The following is a 20050-nucleotide window of genomic DNA, read 5'->3' on the forward strand; positions in this document are numbered from 1 at the left end:
GTAGTCATGTAATGTTCTGAAAAATAGCATAGTGGCCTTCTATTTTTGTTTAATACCAGACAATTTGATGTAAAAATGTAAATGGTTGAACATTGGTTGAATATTGCTTGTCAACCAGAGGGAATTCTTTAGATTCGACTGCATAGGAAATATTTAAAGCTTCACTATTTTTAAATCATGTAGATTTTCTCTAACGAAGGTATTTAATTGATTTAGTACATTTTGCTTAGGACTTGCGATGCTCGATTCGCGAATGAGTCTGTTATTTTCAAAGAATCGGTCAGCAAAATCGATTCACGATTCAGTCCGATACCGATTCATCGAACCTTTCAACTAACACATTCGCCCACTGGTGCAGTTTCCCGCTCAGAAAAAAAGCAACAGAATTCTCAAGACCGGAGCACAGAAAACAAAATGAGCACCGATAAAGTAAATATTTGCCTTAAAACAATTGAAACTGTACATGCAAATCCTAATTTGTTAGCGACGGAAAAAATATCGAATATCAACATCTGCTGCACGTGCTGTTTATGAATAACTCGGGCTTTTGTACTCCTTTTCGAGATAATTTGTTTTATAATACACATGTATTGGATCATAATGCAGCTGACTATTTTGAAAAATGTTGTATTCATTTTATATTTATAAAACAAGTCATATTAATTAGCTTAAATTTAGTATGTCATGTAGATTTGTAACTAACTGCTTTCTTTACAGGGTAGCTGTGCTATTAGCTACATTTTGGGGTATCTTCTTGCCAACACTGCTTAATACATAATTTCTGATGACCTCTGTTGAGCAGCTGTACAGTAGCTCGCGATGCTCTAGTGGTGACCGCTTGCGCTGCATCTCCAGCTGCACTCACAGCGCGCGCACTGCATCAGTCACCGTCCGCGAGCGCATTCAAGCCTCGGACAACACAGCGAAACTGGAGCAAACAGTTCAGTACCCTCCGCCGACCCAGTGGACCGGGACCGAAAGGCAACCTCCACCGTGGACCGATGAACTCGCAGAAATGTCCCGGCATATCTACACCCGACACGGGATAGGCGATGGGGTCCAGAAGCCGATTTTTCAGGTAGGGACGCTAGAGAAGGTGTTGATGCGCTGTGAATCTGCACTATACACTCGCATCGTTGTTGTGTCTTGTGTGTGTTTATAGAATCCAGCGGTTTGCATTTATCAATGCACATTTCTTTCAAATCTGCCAACAGTGACAATATGCTTTCTTTTGGAGGGTTTTTACTCACTGTAAATTACTCATTTGAATCTTTGCATAATAATTAATATGTTTAAAACTTGTCACGTGTTGTATTTGTGAGTTTAGCATCTTAATCCCAAATCATAGCCCTATACTATGCTCATTGCTCTATGTGCTTTGTATATTATATATTTATGTTTGTAATACATTGCCTGAATAGATCTCACAAGCAGAAAACCTCTAAATGTCCTTGTAATATTTCCATTAACTTATGATAGATGACTTGATGTTGTTACACTTACTGTGTTGGTACAAATGGGATACCATGGTATGGTAGTTGGATGGTTGCCTACTTCAATGTACATAAAAGCTTTACATGGTGTTACAATTGTACAATTGTTCAAGTCTTGTGTAGGTTTTGCTCTCCTGATATCTTTTACTGATGGTCAGAATGACGTTTACCTGTTCTCCCCTTTTCATATTATTTCACACCGAGCAAAATTCCTTTGAGTTTTGTATTTTAATAATCCTAGCCTATGTATAATGTGGAAAAATTGCTTAAAGGGACAGTAGACCTGAAAATAAAAATTCTGTCATCATTTACTCACCCTTATGTTGTTCCAAACCCGAATGACTTTGAAATGTTAGGGACCGACGACAGCCTCGGTCACCATTCACTTTAGTTGCATTTATTTTCATACAATGTAAGTGAATGGTGACTGAGTCTGTCATTCTACCTAACATCTCCTTTTGTGTTTTTGTGTGGAATTTAGAAAGTCATATGGGTGAGTAAACGAAGAGAGAATTTTCATTTTGGGGTAAATCCCTTTAACCTACAGGCTGCTTATAGTAATACAGGATCATTAAAAACGAATCCCAAACGTGCTAAAGATTAATGGATGTCAGTTTGACGCATTAGTCCTTAATTAGGCAGCTAAATAATTCATGTTCTCATTGATTTCCTTGCAAAGGATGCATGGCCTGACCCAGTTTGTAAGCATCATTGCTTTTTTACGGAGCAGATGGCCATAACATTTTACGTTTCACTGTTTCTTTTGCAACAAACTCACTGAAAACATCCATCCATATATTTTAACCGCATGATCAACCCTGAAGGGGTTCGATGTAGGACTGCATTGCGGCCAGCCGTACCGAAGGGCAGTTTCGCCTGCTCAACACATTGCATTGATGTCTATGTGGCACTGCAGAGTTCAGCTTCCTTGTAGGAATGCGCTTTGACACCTATTTCAATAGATCCTCCTTATCTATCAAGCTTTTAGTCACGTAACACCCTGGATAAGGCAAAGATCCTCATGTCCGCTGTATTGAGCTGCACAAAACAGCTGTGATTAATGCAAGTGATGAATTGCTGAAATGCTTTAACAGTGCATTTGACTCTTAACAGTAACTTGTATAACTAACGGGCCCCATTGAGACCCCTCTGATAGTGTTGTGGTGGGATATGTGGGTGTATGCGTGTACGAAGGTGCCCCTGTTCTGCCGGGAGGATATGGATTAATAGCTTGTTCTCTTCCTGCAGGTGAACAGAGGCACCTACTCACGGCGCAGTCGACTTAAGAGATCCGACGGCAGTACGACATCCACCAGCTTCATCCTCCGTCAGGTGAGAGGGGATGATGGAGATTATGGAAATAATGTTTAAAAATGCAATGCATGACTCTCCGAAGCACTCTCACACTTGCTTTTGTTTTGTATTGAATTGTTCTCTTTTGTTTGAGACTTGGTCACTCGCTCAGCTCACTCTGCGTAGGACATTTTTGAAGAGTCTTGAAGAGTGACTAATATTCTCAGTGCAATTAGGATCCACTTTCCATGTGCCCAATGTGCAAAACTGGGTTATGTAATACTTTTTATAGAAGCCAACGAGTTTGCATTTATCATTAAACTGCAATGCAAATAAAATCTTTGAATTTAGCGCCTAATGCCGAATCATTGGCCTATACTCTGATATACCTTTGGAAATGCACTTTCTAGAAGTTGTATAGTTCTCAATATATATGTTCAAAGAATTATACTTCTGTGCAGCTTTTTGAATGGGTCATTTGGTTTCCAAGCAACAGATGAATTCTCTCTGTCATCAGATGAATATGAATTACTCATGGCTACCTTTCCAACTGAACTTGCTTGACATTTAGCTGAATAGAGCTAGCATGGATCTTCAGAACATCTAAAAAAAAATGATTTTGAGATTTGAATTCAAACCTCTAAATATTCTTTTAGACCATGCAGTATGAAATCAAAGAGCGCTGAATGTTTTTCTAGTGGAAATATGGAAATATGATCTAATCATGGTCAGATGCATCTAGATCTATGAATTTGCACAGAAGAAGAAAGTATCCCAGGGGAAACCAATGACCTTGATGCCTGCAATGTGGCATTTCTAGCTGTCGCCGAGTCTACCCTTGCTCGTATGTTTGAGGACTGTACAGTATTCCCTGCAGAGTTTTTGTGCTGCTGTAAAGCAAATGGCTTTGCCTTTGGTTATTAATTCATAATGTGGATAGGATTAAACTTTCATTCCTATACTGTAACCAAACAGCATTTACTGTAATTGTTTTTGTTAATTTACAATAACAAATCTAGTCACTGTGGTCTGTTTTAAGTTTTTTATTATTATAATAATAAGAAACATACATTTAAAATAAAAATAAAATCAAAACAAATACAATGATTATTACAGGGAATACCTCTTCCCAGATAAATTATTACTTTAAATAGTTCATAACGTGAATAATTTTAACCATTTCTATGATATTCTATGATAATTTCACCATAAAAATATATGTATTGCTTTGTTAAACATATATTTTGTCCATGAATTATAAGTGAATTCATACTATATACTTTATTATGTTTTTTACAGTATTTGTTTTTTGGAATCAATTTACATGTCTTTTAAAATATTATATAATTGTTCCTGTATGGTAAGGTAACTATTCACTATTGTACTATACAGGACATCAAGTATGGTTGTCATATTTCTTTTATCATCTCTCTTGTTTTTTTGTGATATAATCTCCTTTTCTGCTTTTCCCCCCTTTTTTGTATTGAGCAGTTTATTAGTTGCAATTTTATTGGTGCTATAATGAGACATAAAACAGCTTTAACTCTTATTGATAAGTCCGGTCACCTCATGTACGCAGCCCATATGCTGCAGTCTATCTCAAAATGATTCTAGAATCTAGGTCCCCAAACAACCTTGGGAATTCTGCATTTTGACTGACTTCCAGGACATTCTATTTTTGGCCATAAAGGTGGTTTCACAGCCAAGACCCTTCATTGAGGACAACCTACTTTACAAAGTTTGCATATAATATATATATATATATATTTAAATGTGACCATAAGTAGAGTTTGGTTTAGGCTAAATTCTTCTAAATTCAATTAAATTGATCTGAGAACCTCAGATTTACACGGTAGACTGTTACTACACTTCCAAGTCCCTGTAAAATGAAAATGTACAAAAGATGTATATGAAATATTTTTATAAAATATAGTTACGTCTTGCTCAAATGAGGCTAGAAAATCCAGAGGTGGTTCAAATCTGCTGAGATCAATGTTAAAGACAAGACTCCAGGTAATAGTCATGATATAACTTAAACTTGCCTTAAATTTATGGCTGTAGCGAATCTGATTTTGATGCAGAGGGCTTGAAAATGATTTGTTAACCCAAACCGTTGGAAGTTGTTGCTGTTTTTATTGTTATCCATAATAATGCATTTAAAATTCCTGATCACTGGGAGCATGTATAAATAATTAATCTGTCTGGTATAGGTCACATGGCTAAACTCTTTAGTAATTCATTTATTTCTTTGCTTCCCTGCTGTGTTTATTGACCATAGGCCCCACAGAAAGCTCAAGAGCAGTGGCTGACTGTTAGCATGACTGTTGATTTGGAGATCTAATGTTGATTTATAAGATTTATGGATCATTAAATAGTGGAATAAGGAAACAAGGCACATAATCATTGATTGCAAAATAGCGAATGGGTTCTTCGTACAATTATTACAGTCATTCAAATGAAAGTTAGGTATTAAAAGGAAACCAAATATATTACAGGATTAAGATTTAAGATATTATTATGCTTTTAGTAACAGGCATTTATTCTGTTTATTTTGATCTTCCACTTTGATAGCTGATCCATAAATCAGAGAAAGAACAAAATAAAATGAAAACTGAAAACATTTTTCATTAAATCTGAAAATATCAGTAGTGATCTTAAGGAGTATACCTCATGCCATGTAAAGTAACATGTTAAAGTATTCATATACATTTACTAAAATAATCTATAATGGTAATATTTTTATTTTATTTGTGGAGGTATATATTTCATATTTAATATTTCATATTAACAATATTCATTCACGTTAATTTTAAAGATAGATTTGCCATTGTTATCTCTTCATATCCTTCTTGGTGGATAAATGGAGAGAAAACTGTTGATTGCTCTGTTATCTATTGATATCTATGGACTCCTTCATGGGTTCATTTGATTAAAGTTGTAAGAGTAGATTGAAGAGTTGAATGTATTTGACCTTTCTCAGAATAATGTGCGTTTCAGTGAGCAGAAAGCAGACATGTTGTAGATGAGCATTCTGAACTACAGGGGGCGATGTGTGCCAGAGTTTTATACTCAAGAGAGAACCATGATTAATTAACAGCTACACCGTCAGTTCATTTTCATGTAATTACTTGAAAAGACTTGATTGTTCTTGGTTTTCTTATTATTTCAGTAGCTGGAGTGATATCATGGGAAATATAAATCAATAACAGACTTAGAAATGCAAAACAAGCTTCTAGTGCCCTGGGTCCCTGCTTGTCCCAGTGACCTCGAGATGGAGTTGGTGTTTTATAGCTTCTCCACAGTCATGGGGATGTAATTACACAAAGCAGAGGTATTGATACTCCTGCTAAAGAAAAGTCTGGTTCAATATCAGTTAGAGAGATTTAGGGACAAGGGACGTTTGTAGGGATGGGTTTTTTTGTATTATGCCATTGTGGTATACACAAGTTATAGGCCAGTTTTATATATATATACTTTATCTAGAAGTAAATATTGCTGTTTTTTTACCTAATTGTAAAAATTTACTTTATTGTAGTTATAGTAGGGACACAAATAATGCTTCTCAATTCAGCTTTTTCACTCAACTTGCTTTACATTGGGGGGGAAATGGTTTCATTTCAACAGTTCCATTTGCTGTGAGCATGCACTGGAACATGAATAAATCATATTTGCAACTGTTGCATTTATTTGACCATCTGACTCTTTGATTTTGGTGTCATATTTAGTATCGTGTTGTGATGTCAGGATGCGTTTGTTTTTCCACTTAAAATTATGTTTACATGTGTGTATCATGTACCATGTGGACTTTGTGTTTGGCATTTTAATGTGTTTTATGAATGTTTTTGTCTCAAATGTTGTCATTAGTTTAAGACAGCAAGCTCTTTCTCTCAGATGAAACACATAATATCAATTATAATAATAATATTAAATAATTTACACAGTATAATTAACAATATAAATAAATTGAACTATTTACATTAAAAGTTTAATTAAGCTAATAACGTTAAGAAATCTAAAATTCAGTCAGGTGAATTAATTTTAAAATTAGTTGAATTTTGCAAACACCTATTTTTTTTTACCGTGTATGTGAACTGTAATACACAAATTATTTGTAAGTATTTGTGGAGTCTATCTGTGAACATGGGTGGAAGAAGGAGATGAAAAGAGAAAGAGGTGAGATGCAGTTCCAAGATGGACAAAAATAGAAACAGCGAGGAAAAATTGCAGGAAACCCAGTGGTCAAGGAGTGGAATGCTGTCAGCACCCTGCAGACCCCTTCTCCTCCTCTAACATTCAACAGAAGAGAGCACTTGTCTTTTCTTACTGGAGCTCCCATCAGCCAATCAGAAGACGGTTTCGCTGCTTTGTCATCAGCCTCTGATTGAGGAAGACTCTGTTTGCTTGCTCTGTTTGTAGAAGCTTGATAAAATGCCAGGTCTCTGCAGCCTCTGGGGTGAGCCCCAGTTCTCTATGATGTGATCGATCACGCTTCATCCTCATTAATACAATACGCTGGCTTCAGGAGCAAGAGAGCGACTGCCGTTTCCTTGACATTCCTCCTTTGGTGGTCTTTCTGTGGGCAAGGGGATTGTAAGAGAGCCCTGTTAGACATACTCTCGCTGGAGCTTTCTTATCCCACATTTGCATTTGATCATTAAGGTGGTCCCTTGGGAATATCAGACCTCCATGTACGACAATTTGTACCTTCATGGATTCGAAGACTCGGAGGCGGTGAGTAAGGGTCTATGTGCATCTTCATGGTATTTTCAATGAATGCATGCTCACACAAACGCTCTGGGGATGGCTGCAGATTCAGCTCGTAGATGGTGCTACTGGTCCCAGTGAGTGTTTTGGGGGAGGGGATCTGTATGTGTTTGTGTGCATGTGTATGTGTTTTGTTTTTAAGTATCACCTCCACTATTTCTCTAAACCGCGCTCTGTTCCGTGGATGCATCGGTGGAGTCAGTGTGAGTGGAGAGCATCAGTCAGCTGTGGTGGTAGCCTGTTATTCCGAATCATTGAGCTGTTGCTAACGCCACACTGCTTACTGGTTTAGTTCCTCTTAGCTTGCAAGCATTGTTTTTTTTTGGGGGGGGGGGGGGGGGGGTCATTAAGTGTCTTTAGATCAGACATAAACAACGTATGTCTATGCTGGTTACAGCCACATCAAGGCCAGTCTCCTTAATCAAGTGGTCACAAGTTTCAACACTTTACAAGAGATGCGCCTGTTGCTCTTTGAGATGCAGCTGTTTTCTTACACCACAAATTATTCCCGTTCCACTCAGTGTTACCATAGGCAAAGATTAATCCGTGATCTTATGCATTTTTTGTCTGAATCAGGTTTTATAATATAGTGTAGGATTTTGACTCATTGATGCATTTTATTTGCTTAAAGGGGACCTATTATTCCTCTTTTTACAAGATGTAATATAAGTCTCTGGTGTTCCCAGAATGTGTCTGTGAAGTTTCAGCTCGAAATACCCCACTGATCATTTATTATAGCATGCCAAATTTGCCCCTATTTGGATGTGAGAAAAAACATGCCGTTTTTGTGTGCCAAGTCAGTAGCAGTGTATAGCCTTACATGTAGCTCAAACAGTAGACCGTTGGCGCTTGCAACGCCAAGGTCTTTGGTTCGAATCCCAAGGAAAGCAAGAACTGATAAGTATGTAAATGTATACCTTGAAATGCAATGTTAGTCGCTTTGAATAAAAGTATCTGCCAAATGCATAAAATGATGGAGAGACTAATAGAAGTTACAACTTTTAGAATGCAACTGTGCGTTTCTGAATGGTTTCCCACAATGGTAAGTGGATAAAATTATGTAGCTGTTGTTGAGTTAAGTTAATTCAACTTATTGACCATGTACCGTCATTTATCTAAAAATCTTTCAGAAACATATTCAGTGCTAATTCAGTGTTGAACTGACCCTCATTTGTGAAGCAGTCCAGCGTAAAATGATTTGCACAAATATATAACACTTTAACGACTTTCTTTGTCACATTTTCTTCATTAATGAAGGTCAACCATGGTGTCCTCAGTGGCTCAGTTGCCCGGAGTCTATGGACTCTGTTTGTTGGTACATCCAATAACAGATGATAATTGGCTCGTTTTCCCATTAATGTATAAATTATTATTATTATATGGCTAGTATTATTATTAAATTAATATTGAGAACTACAATTCATTTGCCTTCCCTAATTTCTTAACGGCATCACAACATACAGTAACCACATCTTGACCCACTGATACGCACGTATGAGGATGTAGTGCTCCTCAATTTATTTATTTTTAAAAACGACTACAAAACTACATCCCACAAAATTTAATTGCAAGGTGATCTATTGAAAAATTATCAAGTGTTTGTTATAAAAGAGACTCATCATTCTTATAGCCTTGTTGTTTAAGTCAAGATGAAAACGGCATTGTTGTTCATCAGCATTTTGTGTTGTTTCCATTGCACATTAACAAAATGACACTAATAATACTAAAACAATACAATTACAAACTAATAATAATCACTAAAATTATAGGCCTTATAACAGTCTTTAGGTTCGAACACAGCATAAATCAGTGATCTGTGAAAATCAAAAGCAGCTTCAAACACCGACTTAAAAAAACTTCTTTAATTTTTTCGCTGTCATTAATGTATGGTCCACAAGAGAAATATTAAGCTAAATTAAGATGTTATAGGTTACCGTTATCGGTTTTGTTGAGGTAGATTCATCGTTGTCTCTGAGAGAATGCGCCAAGAGCTTGGTCAGTGACAATGCATGTGGTTATGTAATTATTTAAAATCACAACAGACATAACAAATCAGTCAGACACAGATATAGGCTCACTAACTGGAATAACCTTATTTATTAATAAACACTCCACCTTTCCTAGCAAAATAGAAAAAGATTCTCATATATAAAATAAAGTAATTAAATAAGCAAATTAATGAGTAAAGAAATAAGCAACTTAATGATCAAATAAGTAAGTCACTCGCTTTGAGCAATGCCAATTTAAAGGTCCCCTGACATGGGGTTATTTTATTATTTTATAATGTTTCCTGGGTTGCCCTTATAATGTTAGCATGTTTTTTAGATCAAAAATAGTCATAATTTAGAAATAAAAGCCATTTTTCCTAGCCTGATTTTAGCCTCTGATTTGAACGCTCTGTTTGAAGGGGCGTGTCTCTGTGGGATTCAGTGTAACCGCCCACTGCTGTGATTGGGTGACATGCTTGCATATGAAATAGCTATGTATTACATGCGAAACCTTCTGGAATACTTTTACTACAGCTATTATACGTTTTTACTATTACAGCTATCGAGATTAACGAATCGTGAGAATTTTTAAAGGAGCTGTATGTAAGATTGTGGCCAAAACTGGTACTGCAATCACTGTCAAATTACTGTCGAGTGGTGTATCCCCTCCTCCTCCCCCTGACTCGAGGTTGCCAGATCGGCTGCAGGATCCAGCAGGAACGTGACGAGCTGCAGCTGTGGTAACTAGAGCAGAGCTGGCAACCCGGATGCCGCAACACTACTGACTTCGTGATTGGTAGATAGGTGGAGGGTGGAGCATCAGACCAAAACACAACATGACAACATCAACATCAGTTGAGGGCTGCAACTGCACTTTTTAAATGACAATATCCTGGCCAGACTACTGTTGTCAGTGATATAAGTTTTTGAAATGTACATGATTTCTTAATGTCTAGTGACATTTCAGGGCCATTTTATGATTAATTGAAATACATTTCTTACATACAGCTCCTTTAAAAGTATTTAGATCTATTCCCATCACTTAAAATGTTGCTGTGATGAGCATTGAGCAATCAGATGACAGTCTGCTGATCGCGAGCATGAAGATCTTATCTTTGCAACGCAGTTTCTGCTCTCTCTAAAGCTTTCCCCAATGCAAACACGATGATGTAGTACGTACATACAGTAAGAGCTTCGTTGTGCAGTGTAACGTGCGTCATTGATTTCATAACGAGTTGTCCAGATAAACTCGCGCTGTGTGGAAAGATTGTTCTTTGATAGCTTTCTGTATAATTTGTTCAGAATTTAAATAAGATTATTTTCATCCTACTAAAAGAAACGATGTGAAGTTGATATTTTAGTCACTGGCTTGACTTACTGATGCATAAACAGTATTGAACGATTTTGAGAGAAAGATTAACTTACCTGTCTGAACTTGAACAATTAGGCTACACATCAGAAATTGTTGCTTGGTAGCTCGATCGATTTATTTTCAGACGTTCATCGAGTTGAGGAAACAGTCGTCGGTGAAATGTTTGGACCATACAAAACTTTGGGAAGTTGTGTCGGCGCATTTCCAGAGAAAATAAAATTAACCCATTGTTTCTTCAGAGGCTCGGATGAAGAAACTAAAAAATACTTTTGTGTTCATTTGTACATCCGAACACTGATCAACTGCCATGCTTCGCTCGTTTGCAAGCCATGATATCTCTCGAGGAAAAACTCAAATCTCAAAGCTATTTCTCCAGGAAAAACTAAAATTGCGCCGGCGCGTTCGTACTTCCTGTTCCTAGCTCGTTTTCTCATGGCAAAGCAGAGAAAGGGGAGGTAACCTTTCCTCCTTATGACGTCATAAGGAGGAGATTCAAGATCAGCGCGTCTGAGCTGCAGAGAAGAGAAAAATAGCCAAAGCTCGGTTTACACCGATTGAAAATTCTAGACACGAGGGGACCAAATACAGGCTAGGGCAGGGGTAGGCAAGTTCGGTCCTAGAGAGCCGCTGTCCTGCAGAATTTAGTTCCAACCCTAATCAAACACACCTGAACAAGCTAATCAATGTCTTCAGGATTACTAAGGCTATAGACAGGAGAGGTTTTTTACAGTGTTGGAGCTAAACTCTGCAGGACAGCGGCTCTCTAGGACCGAGCTCTCCTACCCCTGGGCTAGGGGAACTAATATTAATGTTAAAAAACCTCAGAAAGTGAAAATTTCATGTCAGGGGACCTTTAAAGAGTATTCATAGAGTTAGTCATAATTTAAAAAAAGATATAACATTAAAGGGTTAGTTCACCCAAAAATAAAAATTCTGTCAGTAATTACTTACCCTCATGTTGTTCCAACCCCGTAAGACTTTCGTTCGTCTTCGGAACACAGATGAATATATTTTTGATGAAATCTGAGAGCTGTCTCACTCCTTCATAGGCTTCTAGGCAATTTCATTCTGCCGGTCCAGAAAAGTTAGCAAAAACATCATTAAAATAGTCCAAGTGACTACAGTGGCTCATATACGAATATACGACTAAAAAACGACTAAAAAACAAAAATAACGACTTTATTCAACTATTCATTTTCTTCTGTGTGGGCCTCTGACGTGAGTTCACAAGAGCGCAATGACGCATGCGCGAGAACCCGGTAGGTGGCTTCCTCTTCTGTGATTTCGGGAGGAAGAGGTACCTCATCGCCACCAGACTCTGTGGGAGGAGACAACATAGGTTCAGTGTGAGGTTTTAGGAGAGACACATGGAAAGATGGTGAGATATGGTAGTGAGGTGGAAGGTTTAGCCTGTAGGTGACCTCATTGAGCTGCCTCTGCACAGTGAATGGACCTATGTACCGGGGACTCAGCTTACGGCAAGGCAGGCGGAGACGTATGTCCCATGTTGAGAGCCACACCTTCTGGCCTGGATCGTAGCGAGGGGTAGATGTTCTTCGGGCGTCCGCTTGTCTCTTGCGTCTCCGCACTGCAAGTTGGAGATGCACATGAGGTGAGTCCCATACCCTCTCGCTTTGCTGGAACCAGTGGTTGACAGCTGGGACCTCCGAGGGCTCACCCGACCCGAGGAATAATGGAGGTTGGTATCACAGGATACATTGGAAAGGGGTGAGCCCTGTGGTGACTCCAGCTGTCCTGGTTTTGATGGCAGTAGGACCTCAGGTATCTCCCGATTTCCTGGATCTTCCACTCAGTCTGGCCATTGGTTTGAGGATGGTAACCGGAAGAGAGGCTTACTGATACTCCGAGGAGCTTGAACATGGGCCGCCAGACCCAAGAGATAAACTGCGGACCCCGGTCCGATACTATATCTTCGGGAAGACCGAAGTGACGGAAAACGTTCTGGAACATGGTTTCGGCCGCTTCGAAGGCCGTGGGTAACCCCTTGAGGGCAGACGATAGGTTGGAAGAGTAGAGGAGTCCTTCTGGATCTCCGGAGCAGGGTTGGAGCGAGTAGCTTGGGTAATTTGCTCATTGATGGCCCATTGGATAGGACTTACGATCATGGCTGGAGGGAGAATAGGTTCGTGAGAAGAATCTTCTGGATCAGGTTGATGAAGACGGGATAAGGCATCAGCCTTAACGTTTTAATCTCCAGGTCGATACGAGACAGTGAAATCGAACCTGGTGAAGAATAAACTGTCTGTAGAAGTTTGCGAATCCTAGGAAGTGCTGGAGCTCTTTGATGGTAGTGGGTTAAGTCCAGTTCCGAAAGGTATCCACCTTCCTCTGGTCCATCTGGATGCCACGTTGATCGATGACATATCCCAGGAAATGTACGGAGGTGGTATGGAACTCGCACTTCTCCAGCTTGAGGTAGAGATGGTAATGGCGGAGCTTCTCGAGGACCTGTGTCACGTGGAGGTGATGTTCAGCCAGGTTCCAGGAATAGATGAGGATGTCATCGATATAGACCAAGACGAATCGTTGAAGGAATTCCCGGAACACCTCATTCATATAGCCCTAGAAGACAGAAGGTGAGTTGGACAGGCCATACGGCATGACCTGATATTCATAGTGTCCTGACGGGGTAATGAAGGCTGTTTTCCACTCATCGCCTCGGCGTATACGAATGAGGTTGTATGCGCTCCGCAGGTCCAGCTTGGAGAAGATGCAAGCTCCCCGTAGCTGTTCCAGAGCTGCCGGGACCAGAGGAAGTGGATAGCTGTACTTTACAGTCTGGCATTGCATTGCAAAAGGAACCCACTGCAATCCTCCGCCTCTCCGGTGAATGTCGCTGGTCGGGCCATGGACTAGCAAAGCCAGTAGGCAAAGCAGAAGGTGCTGGGTGCGGAAGTGATGAACGTGCGGCTTGAATCAGATCATCGGGAATGGCGGGTGGATTGACAGATGTTGAAGGCTGGAGGGAAAGACGAACAGCATGAACCAGGTTTGCGAACGGATCGGTGGGGCTATCCTCTGCAGTATCCGTGGGACTCTGCATGAGGTCTGGTCTTCTGTCACGAAACAGAGAAGTAGGTGATACGTAAACAGATTTATTGAGCAGTGGCACGGATCCGAACAGTTATGCAGACAGGTAAGCTTGTGGCAGAGTGACAGAATGGATGGACAGAAAGGACTTAGCTGGATGATAATACGGGTCTGTGTCTTGTAGATGAACAGAGAGAGAGCAGCAGGCTGTAGGCGGATGACAGGTGGCTGAAGATGGATGACTGAAGACGGATGACAGAAGACGGAGTTCAGGTAAGGAATCCTTGAAGCGGGTAAGTACAGGTAGGTATCAGGGTAGAGTCTATGCGTTCGTAGGGACAAGACTAGATAAGGGAGTGAAGGAGAAGAGAGTCTATATAGTGTGCGCTGATGATGATGTGCAGGGAATCAGAATTCTGGGGAGAGTGAACGAGTGGGCGGAGCATGCTGATCTGGTGACTCCGTTACACTAAAATCCTCACAAAAATTTTGCTGAAATTCAGAATTGGACACTTTGTCTTGAACGCAGTTATAACATTCCATTTTACCAAATGCATTCTGTTAAAGCTGCAGTCCGTAGCTTTTTTGGGGTTAAAAATTATCCAAAATACATATTTGGGAAAATACATAACCAGCCAGTGTTCAAAACTATCTGCTTGCCGTAGTTCGATTCAAAACGGTAAGCTTGTAATATTGTTTTTAATTCCAGTGGTACTGGTGGATTTCCGCGGGAGATTCGAGCATGTCTTTGCATCATTACGTCACATCTGTACATATAAAGGAGGAGTCTCGGCTAGTAGGCTATATTGCGTGTGAGGATGCTGGAGGTGGAGATTTATAGCCTTTTCTCACAGCACTTGATATAATTAAACTTATCAATTTGATGGCGGATCCAGAAAGGTTCAAACGACAATCACCAGTGACAACTATCGATTCACCCGCTGTAAAATGCAAAAGACTTCGTTCGGACTTCGGAGTGGCTAACGTTACAGAAAAAAAGAGACTGCAACCGGACCCATGCGAAAACAAGGATACATATCGGAAGGACATTACATGTAGTCACGCAATGCTGACATTGTTAACACTAACAATTTGAGAACAAAGTATAATTTGCACGGTTTTGCGTGATATGATAACTTATAAGCGATTGATAGATTTAATCAGCGCGATTTACTGCAATGTCAGAACCAGAACAAAGGTGGATGTTTCTTACTAGTTCAGATGACATTTTCCAGTGAAAATTCTTATGTTGGTCATACTTCCAAAAAGAATAATCTATGATTCTGAATGCCAGTATCCACACCGGCACGGTGACTGACAGCTGCACTCTCTCCTCAAACATTGTGTTCATCCGCGCTGTGCCGTGTCAAGGGTGTTGAAGTACAACTCACGTAAAGTTGATAATTCCGTGAATGACTGCAATTGCAGATTTCGAACAGAGATGGCGACAAAGAGGAAAAACGCCGCACTGCAGCTTTCTTTATTCTGTGGCTCTTAGAAGGAGATCTTTATGATTTACCTCCACTCACCTTACTCATAAAGTGCAATGTTGTTAAAGGACAAGTTCGCATAAGTTCGCAAGTTAGTAAAAATGAATACCCCTATAAGCTCTGTTTATTAGGCAGCAGGTGTTCACACAATATACCAATGGGGATCCAATCAAGAGGCTCCAATGAAGTTTAAAGAAGTTGAAGAATAAAATGTTTAGAGAATCCTCAGACAATCTATCTATCTATCTGTTCCCTACTTTAAAACACTGAGAGGCTGTTTAATTTGTGTGGAGGACAATTTAATACCCTGCAGCAAGTATTTTCTCTGGAATTATATGGTGCAGAAATATCATGGAAATTATGTAATTAGAATGAAATTATGACAAAGTAGCTCAGATCTGGTGGCCTCTGATGATCTTAATATAGCCTCGTGGTCTAATTGTGTCTGCCTCTCTTTCCTTACGGCTTATGAATATTAAAGGTAATGGAGGGTTCAAGCGGGTACTATTCATTGCGTGTAATTATTTCATGTATCCTGTTTTTTGCACTATTGTTAGCCTAACCAGAACCACACTGTTATATTTGGAATTGTTTTCTAATCAAACCAACTGCATAAGTTTCAATCTACCGGATCAGACATAATCTCATACTGCAGTTAAAGTGTGAGTGATTGTTCTTTCAGTATAGTTTTAAGATAAATCTTTTTGAGAAGAACAGATGAGTGATTGTTGTTTTGAAACAATTCTTTTGACTGTATTGTTATTGAACTGAATTGTATTGAATATTGACTGTACTGAATATTGGACTGAATCGGCAAGGGCAGTTTGTGTTTTGAATTAACACTGTTAAACGGACTTTCATTGTATGAATTTTCTTTAAAAAATGTCCTCTTTGTGTTCCACAGAAGAATGAAATGCATACATGATTGGTATGACATGAGTAAATAAGTGGAATTTTCTCAAAATGCCAGTCTCAAAATGAAAAGAAAATCAGACGTACTATGATTCTAGAACTAGTAATGTCTGGCTCTGCAAGTGTTCACAACTAGTTCACAAATTGGACTGAACAACGAACGGACAAGTTCAGTGTGCAGTGAGTCACTGACTCGATTCCACTTTTGGGTTGTAAATTGCAACCCACCAGTTGAGAGCCACTGATTTAAAGATCAGTTTAGTCAGATACGAGAAGTACCTTTCATGGCTTACTATGTGATACAAAGCTTTCATCATCTCTTTTTATGGTTAAGTATTTGCTTTCGTCAGATGTGGCCCTAAATGGTAGTGATCTCATTCTGTGTTGTGGAGAGATTTATCTGTAATAATTACCCACTGCGCTTGCCTGCATTGGTCCTCAGCTCTCATGATTCATCTTCATATCTGCTCACCGGAGGATGCTTTTTCACTGACCGTATAATCTGCTTTTGTTTTTAAATAAATGCAGGGCAAGGATCTAACATCATACTGGGCTTTGAGGGCCCCAAATCCTCTCAGACCCACTGGCATCACAGAAAAATGTTCACGGCGTGCAATCTCTGAAGATAAGCAGAACGTGTGGCTTGACAAACCCAAGCCCACACACTTGACGTGGTTAGATAATGGTGTACGTACTGAGGCAGAGTACATGAATGCTGCATGTGGTTCAGCCGTCGTTTGGGTGTGTGGGTTTGCTTATCTACACTGTGGTTTGGGGACAAATTTGTCCCCAGTTGTTAGCTCAAATCGTCCGTAAAAATAATTCTCAAGAAAATCCTTGAAAAGGATTCTTAATTACAGTAAATAAAATTCTAATATATAAATATATATACAACATTTAAAAACCAATTTATATTGTATATATGGGTACACAATCTAAGAATCTAAAGAAAGATGCCATTATGTTTAAAGGGGTCATCTTCATATCATGAAGAATCTTCTTTGATGTTTTGTTATAATAAAGAGTACTAAGTAAACATTAACTTGCAGAACTCAAAACCCTCTCCAAAGTCCGAAGAGACCATCTGTTGAAACCAAGATGCAAAAATGGTGGTGGAAAATATTTTCTCAGGGGCAAAAAAACAATCCCTTTAAATCAGTGGTTCTCAACCTCTCCTGCAGGGACCCCCTGACACACCATGTTTCTGTTTTAACCCTGAAATGGCACACCTGATTCAATTAATTAAAGGCTTAATGAGTCATTATTAGAGTAGGAAGTAGGAATTAGTTAATTGATCAATTAGTCAACTACTCATTAAGCCTTCAATTAATTGAATCAGGTGTGCCATTTCAGGGTTAAAACAGAAACATGGTGTGTCAGGGGGTCCCTGCAGGAGAGGTTGAGAACCACTGCTTTAAATCATTGCAACTGGGGAAGTATCGATATTTGTATATATTTTATGCAGTACTTTAGAATCGTTTTCTTTTTACTTGCGGACCATTCATGTCTCCATCAGCTGTTGGAAGCACAGGTTCATAGATTTCGCTATGTCATAATAAATAAATATCAGCTGGATCATTTATAAAACTGTCTTGATGCTAAGTAGGTTTTGATAGTCGAGGCACAGAAATAATTTCCTTGGGCATTCATACTAAACCGAGTGCTTGAGTTAGAAATTCTAATGTGCCTCTGGACATTCTCATATGAAGGTTTAATCTGTCCCTTAAGGATGTGCATTCGAAATGATAAAGCTCTTTTAAAGAGACTTATGAGTTTCATTCAGATGTATCATTATACATTTTCATCATTATTTGCATATATTTATTGTTATGTATAAATTCTATATATATATATCTATGTACATAGCTAGTGCCCAATCCTGTTCCTGGAGATCTACCTTCCTGCAAAGTTCAACACTGATCAAACAAAACTGAACCAGATAATTAATATCTTTAGGAGCACTTGATAATTACAGACAAGTGTGTTGGATCAGGGTTGGATCTGAATGCTGCAGGTACTTCTCGATGGACAGGATTGGGCACCCCTGTGCTTAAGTCTTCGGCTACGTCCGAAAACTTAGGCAGCTGGCATGTTGCCTCGCTGCCTTATCAGGGTAATGACTTTGTAGGCAGCGTTTGTGCACAAAGGTAGGCTACTTCATGAATCTGATTTTGGACAGACTTCTGAGGCAGCATAACGGTTAAATGATCTAAGGCAAAATAGAGCAAGCTTTGGTGGAAACTAAGGAAAGCTCTCTTATGGGTTTGACATGAACAGGTCAGTCGACTGAATCATGCCTTCAGGAAATAGAAATATGTTTTTATGAACCTCTTAAGCATCATCAAGCATCTTTAAAACTCACTTGTTAAACTTCCATATTTTTTGTGTTTAAAGGTAGGGTAGGCAATTTCAGAGAGGCTAGTAACAGCAAGCTAGCTTTGAAATCATAAGATTCCCCTCACTTCAGAGCATCTCTAAAGCCTCGTCCAAAACACATGAATGCACAAAGCCATAGAGAGGGAGTTAAATTACCTCATGTCTTAAAGCACATAACATTACAGTAATAATGAACGTAAACAACTTAAGGCAAGACACGGCAGGCAAAAACATTGTTTTGTTTTTCACTGGTCAATTTTGAGATTTTGGGCTATTTGTCTTCAATAACATGTCTTCTTTCAGACTTGTGCTGAAAAAAAATCCCATCTGGTAATGTCTTTTCATTGAATATATCAACAAAATGCAAAAATAATTTTGAACCTTGTTTTTCTTCAATGGTCAGATTCGTCACTTCAAAATATATGCAAATTAGCACATATTTAATTAGATATAACCTGATTAGCATATTTAAACATAAAATTACAGAAAACTTGCAATACATTTTTTTCTCCTATTCATGTGAGTAAACAACTGGTAAAGTTTCATGGTGATATCTGTAAGTTAAAATTTGTACCCTATTCACCTGTAGTGTCTCGCCTTAAGGAGCTCTGACTTTTACCACCTGACTGCTGCAGATTCATTTCGTTGTTGATAGTGTTGCCATAGTAACGCATAAATCCGATTCTGAGGACGTGAACCGATCTGAGTAGAATGTCATGGATTGCCATCTTTTAATTACGGTAATTGCGGCATGGCGTGAACGCAACATAAGCTCAGTGTTTTGGTTCAGGAGGAAATGTAAATGGTGGCTGCAGTTTGTTTCTGGACGCGTCTTCAACACAACAGTCTACAACTGCTTTGGCTTACGGAACATCATGTTGATGATGTGTGATGTCTGTGCGAGCAGGGTGTGTGTAGGTATGGAAATACATAGGTTGACAGACAACCTATCATTGAGTTTGGACCGATTGCAATGATTAGATGGAAATTTTTTGGTCCTGAGACGTCCAAAGAAGATATATGTACATTTTTTAATATTTAGACCACTTCTATTATTGATTGCTATCAGGATGTGAAGAGAGCTTCAACCAGTATAACAAAAAGTGTTTATGAAAAACTTTGTGTACCCTGCCTTTAAGTGCATAATTTCTGTGCTAGTGGCACAAAATGGAACTGCAGTCTGATTGAGAGAACTGACAGGGCCAGAACACCGACAGTTTAAGAAAGAGGAGGCAGACTGGAAATATTTTTTCAATACTTCAAAAAATTCTAAATATTTCAATACTTTAAAAACTGATAATTATAATAAGA

General features: G+C 38.9%; 1 protein-coding gene across 2 annotated transcripts in view; it reads left to right on the plus strand.

The window, feature by feature from the left end:
• The first annotated feature begins 799 nt into the window (after window positions 1-799).
• The window catches only part of cacnb4a (calcium channel, voltage-dependent, beta 4a subunit), a 34512-nt gene continuing 15261 nt past the window's right edge, over window positions 800-20050 (plus strand). The window contains exons 1-2 of one of the 2 annotated variants that reach the window (XM_056263182.1): window positions 800-1078; window positions 2742-2825. In XM_056263182.1, coding sequence (XP_056119157.1) covers window positions 1016-1078; window positions 2742-2825 — 147 coding nt within the window. In that variant the 5' untranslated portion in view covers window positions 800-1015. Of the gene's footprint in view, window positions 1079-2741; window positions 2826-7091; window positions 7518-20050 lie in introns of those variants that run through there. The other variant, XM_056263181.1, reaches the window with a different exon arrangement.

The sequence above is a fragment of the Rhinichthys klamathensis genome, unplaced genomic scaffold (genome assembly GCF_029890125.1).
Source record: "Rhinichthys klamathensis goyatoka isolate OS25496 unplaced genomic scaffold, OSU_Roscu_1.1 h1tg000201l_1, whole genome shotgun sequence".
NCBI lineage: Eukaryota > Metazoa > Chordata > Actinopteri > Cypriniformes > Leuciscidae > Rhinichthys > Rhinichthys klamathensis.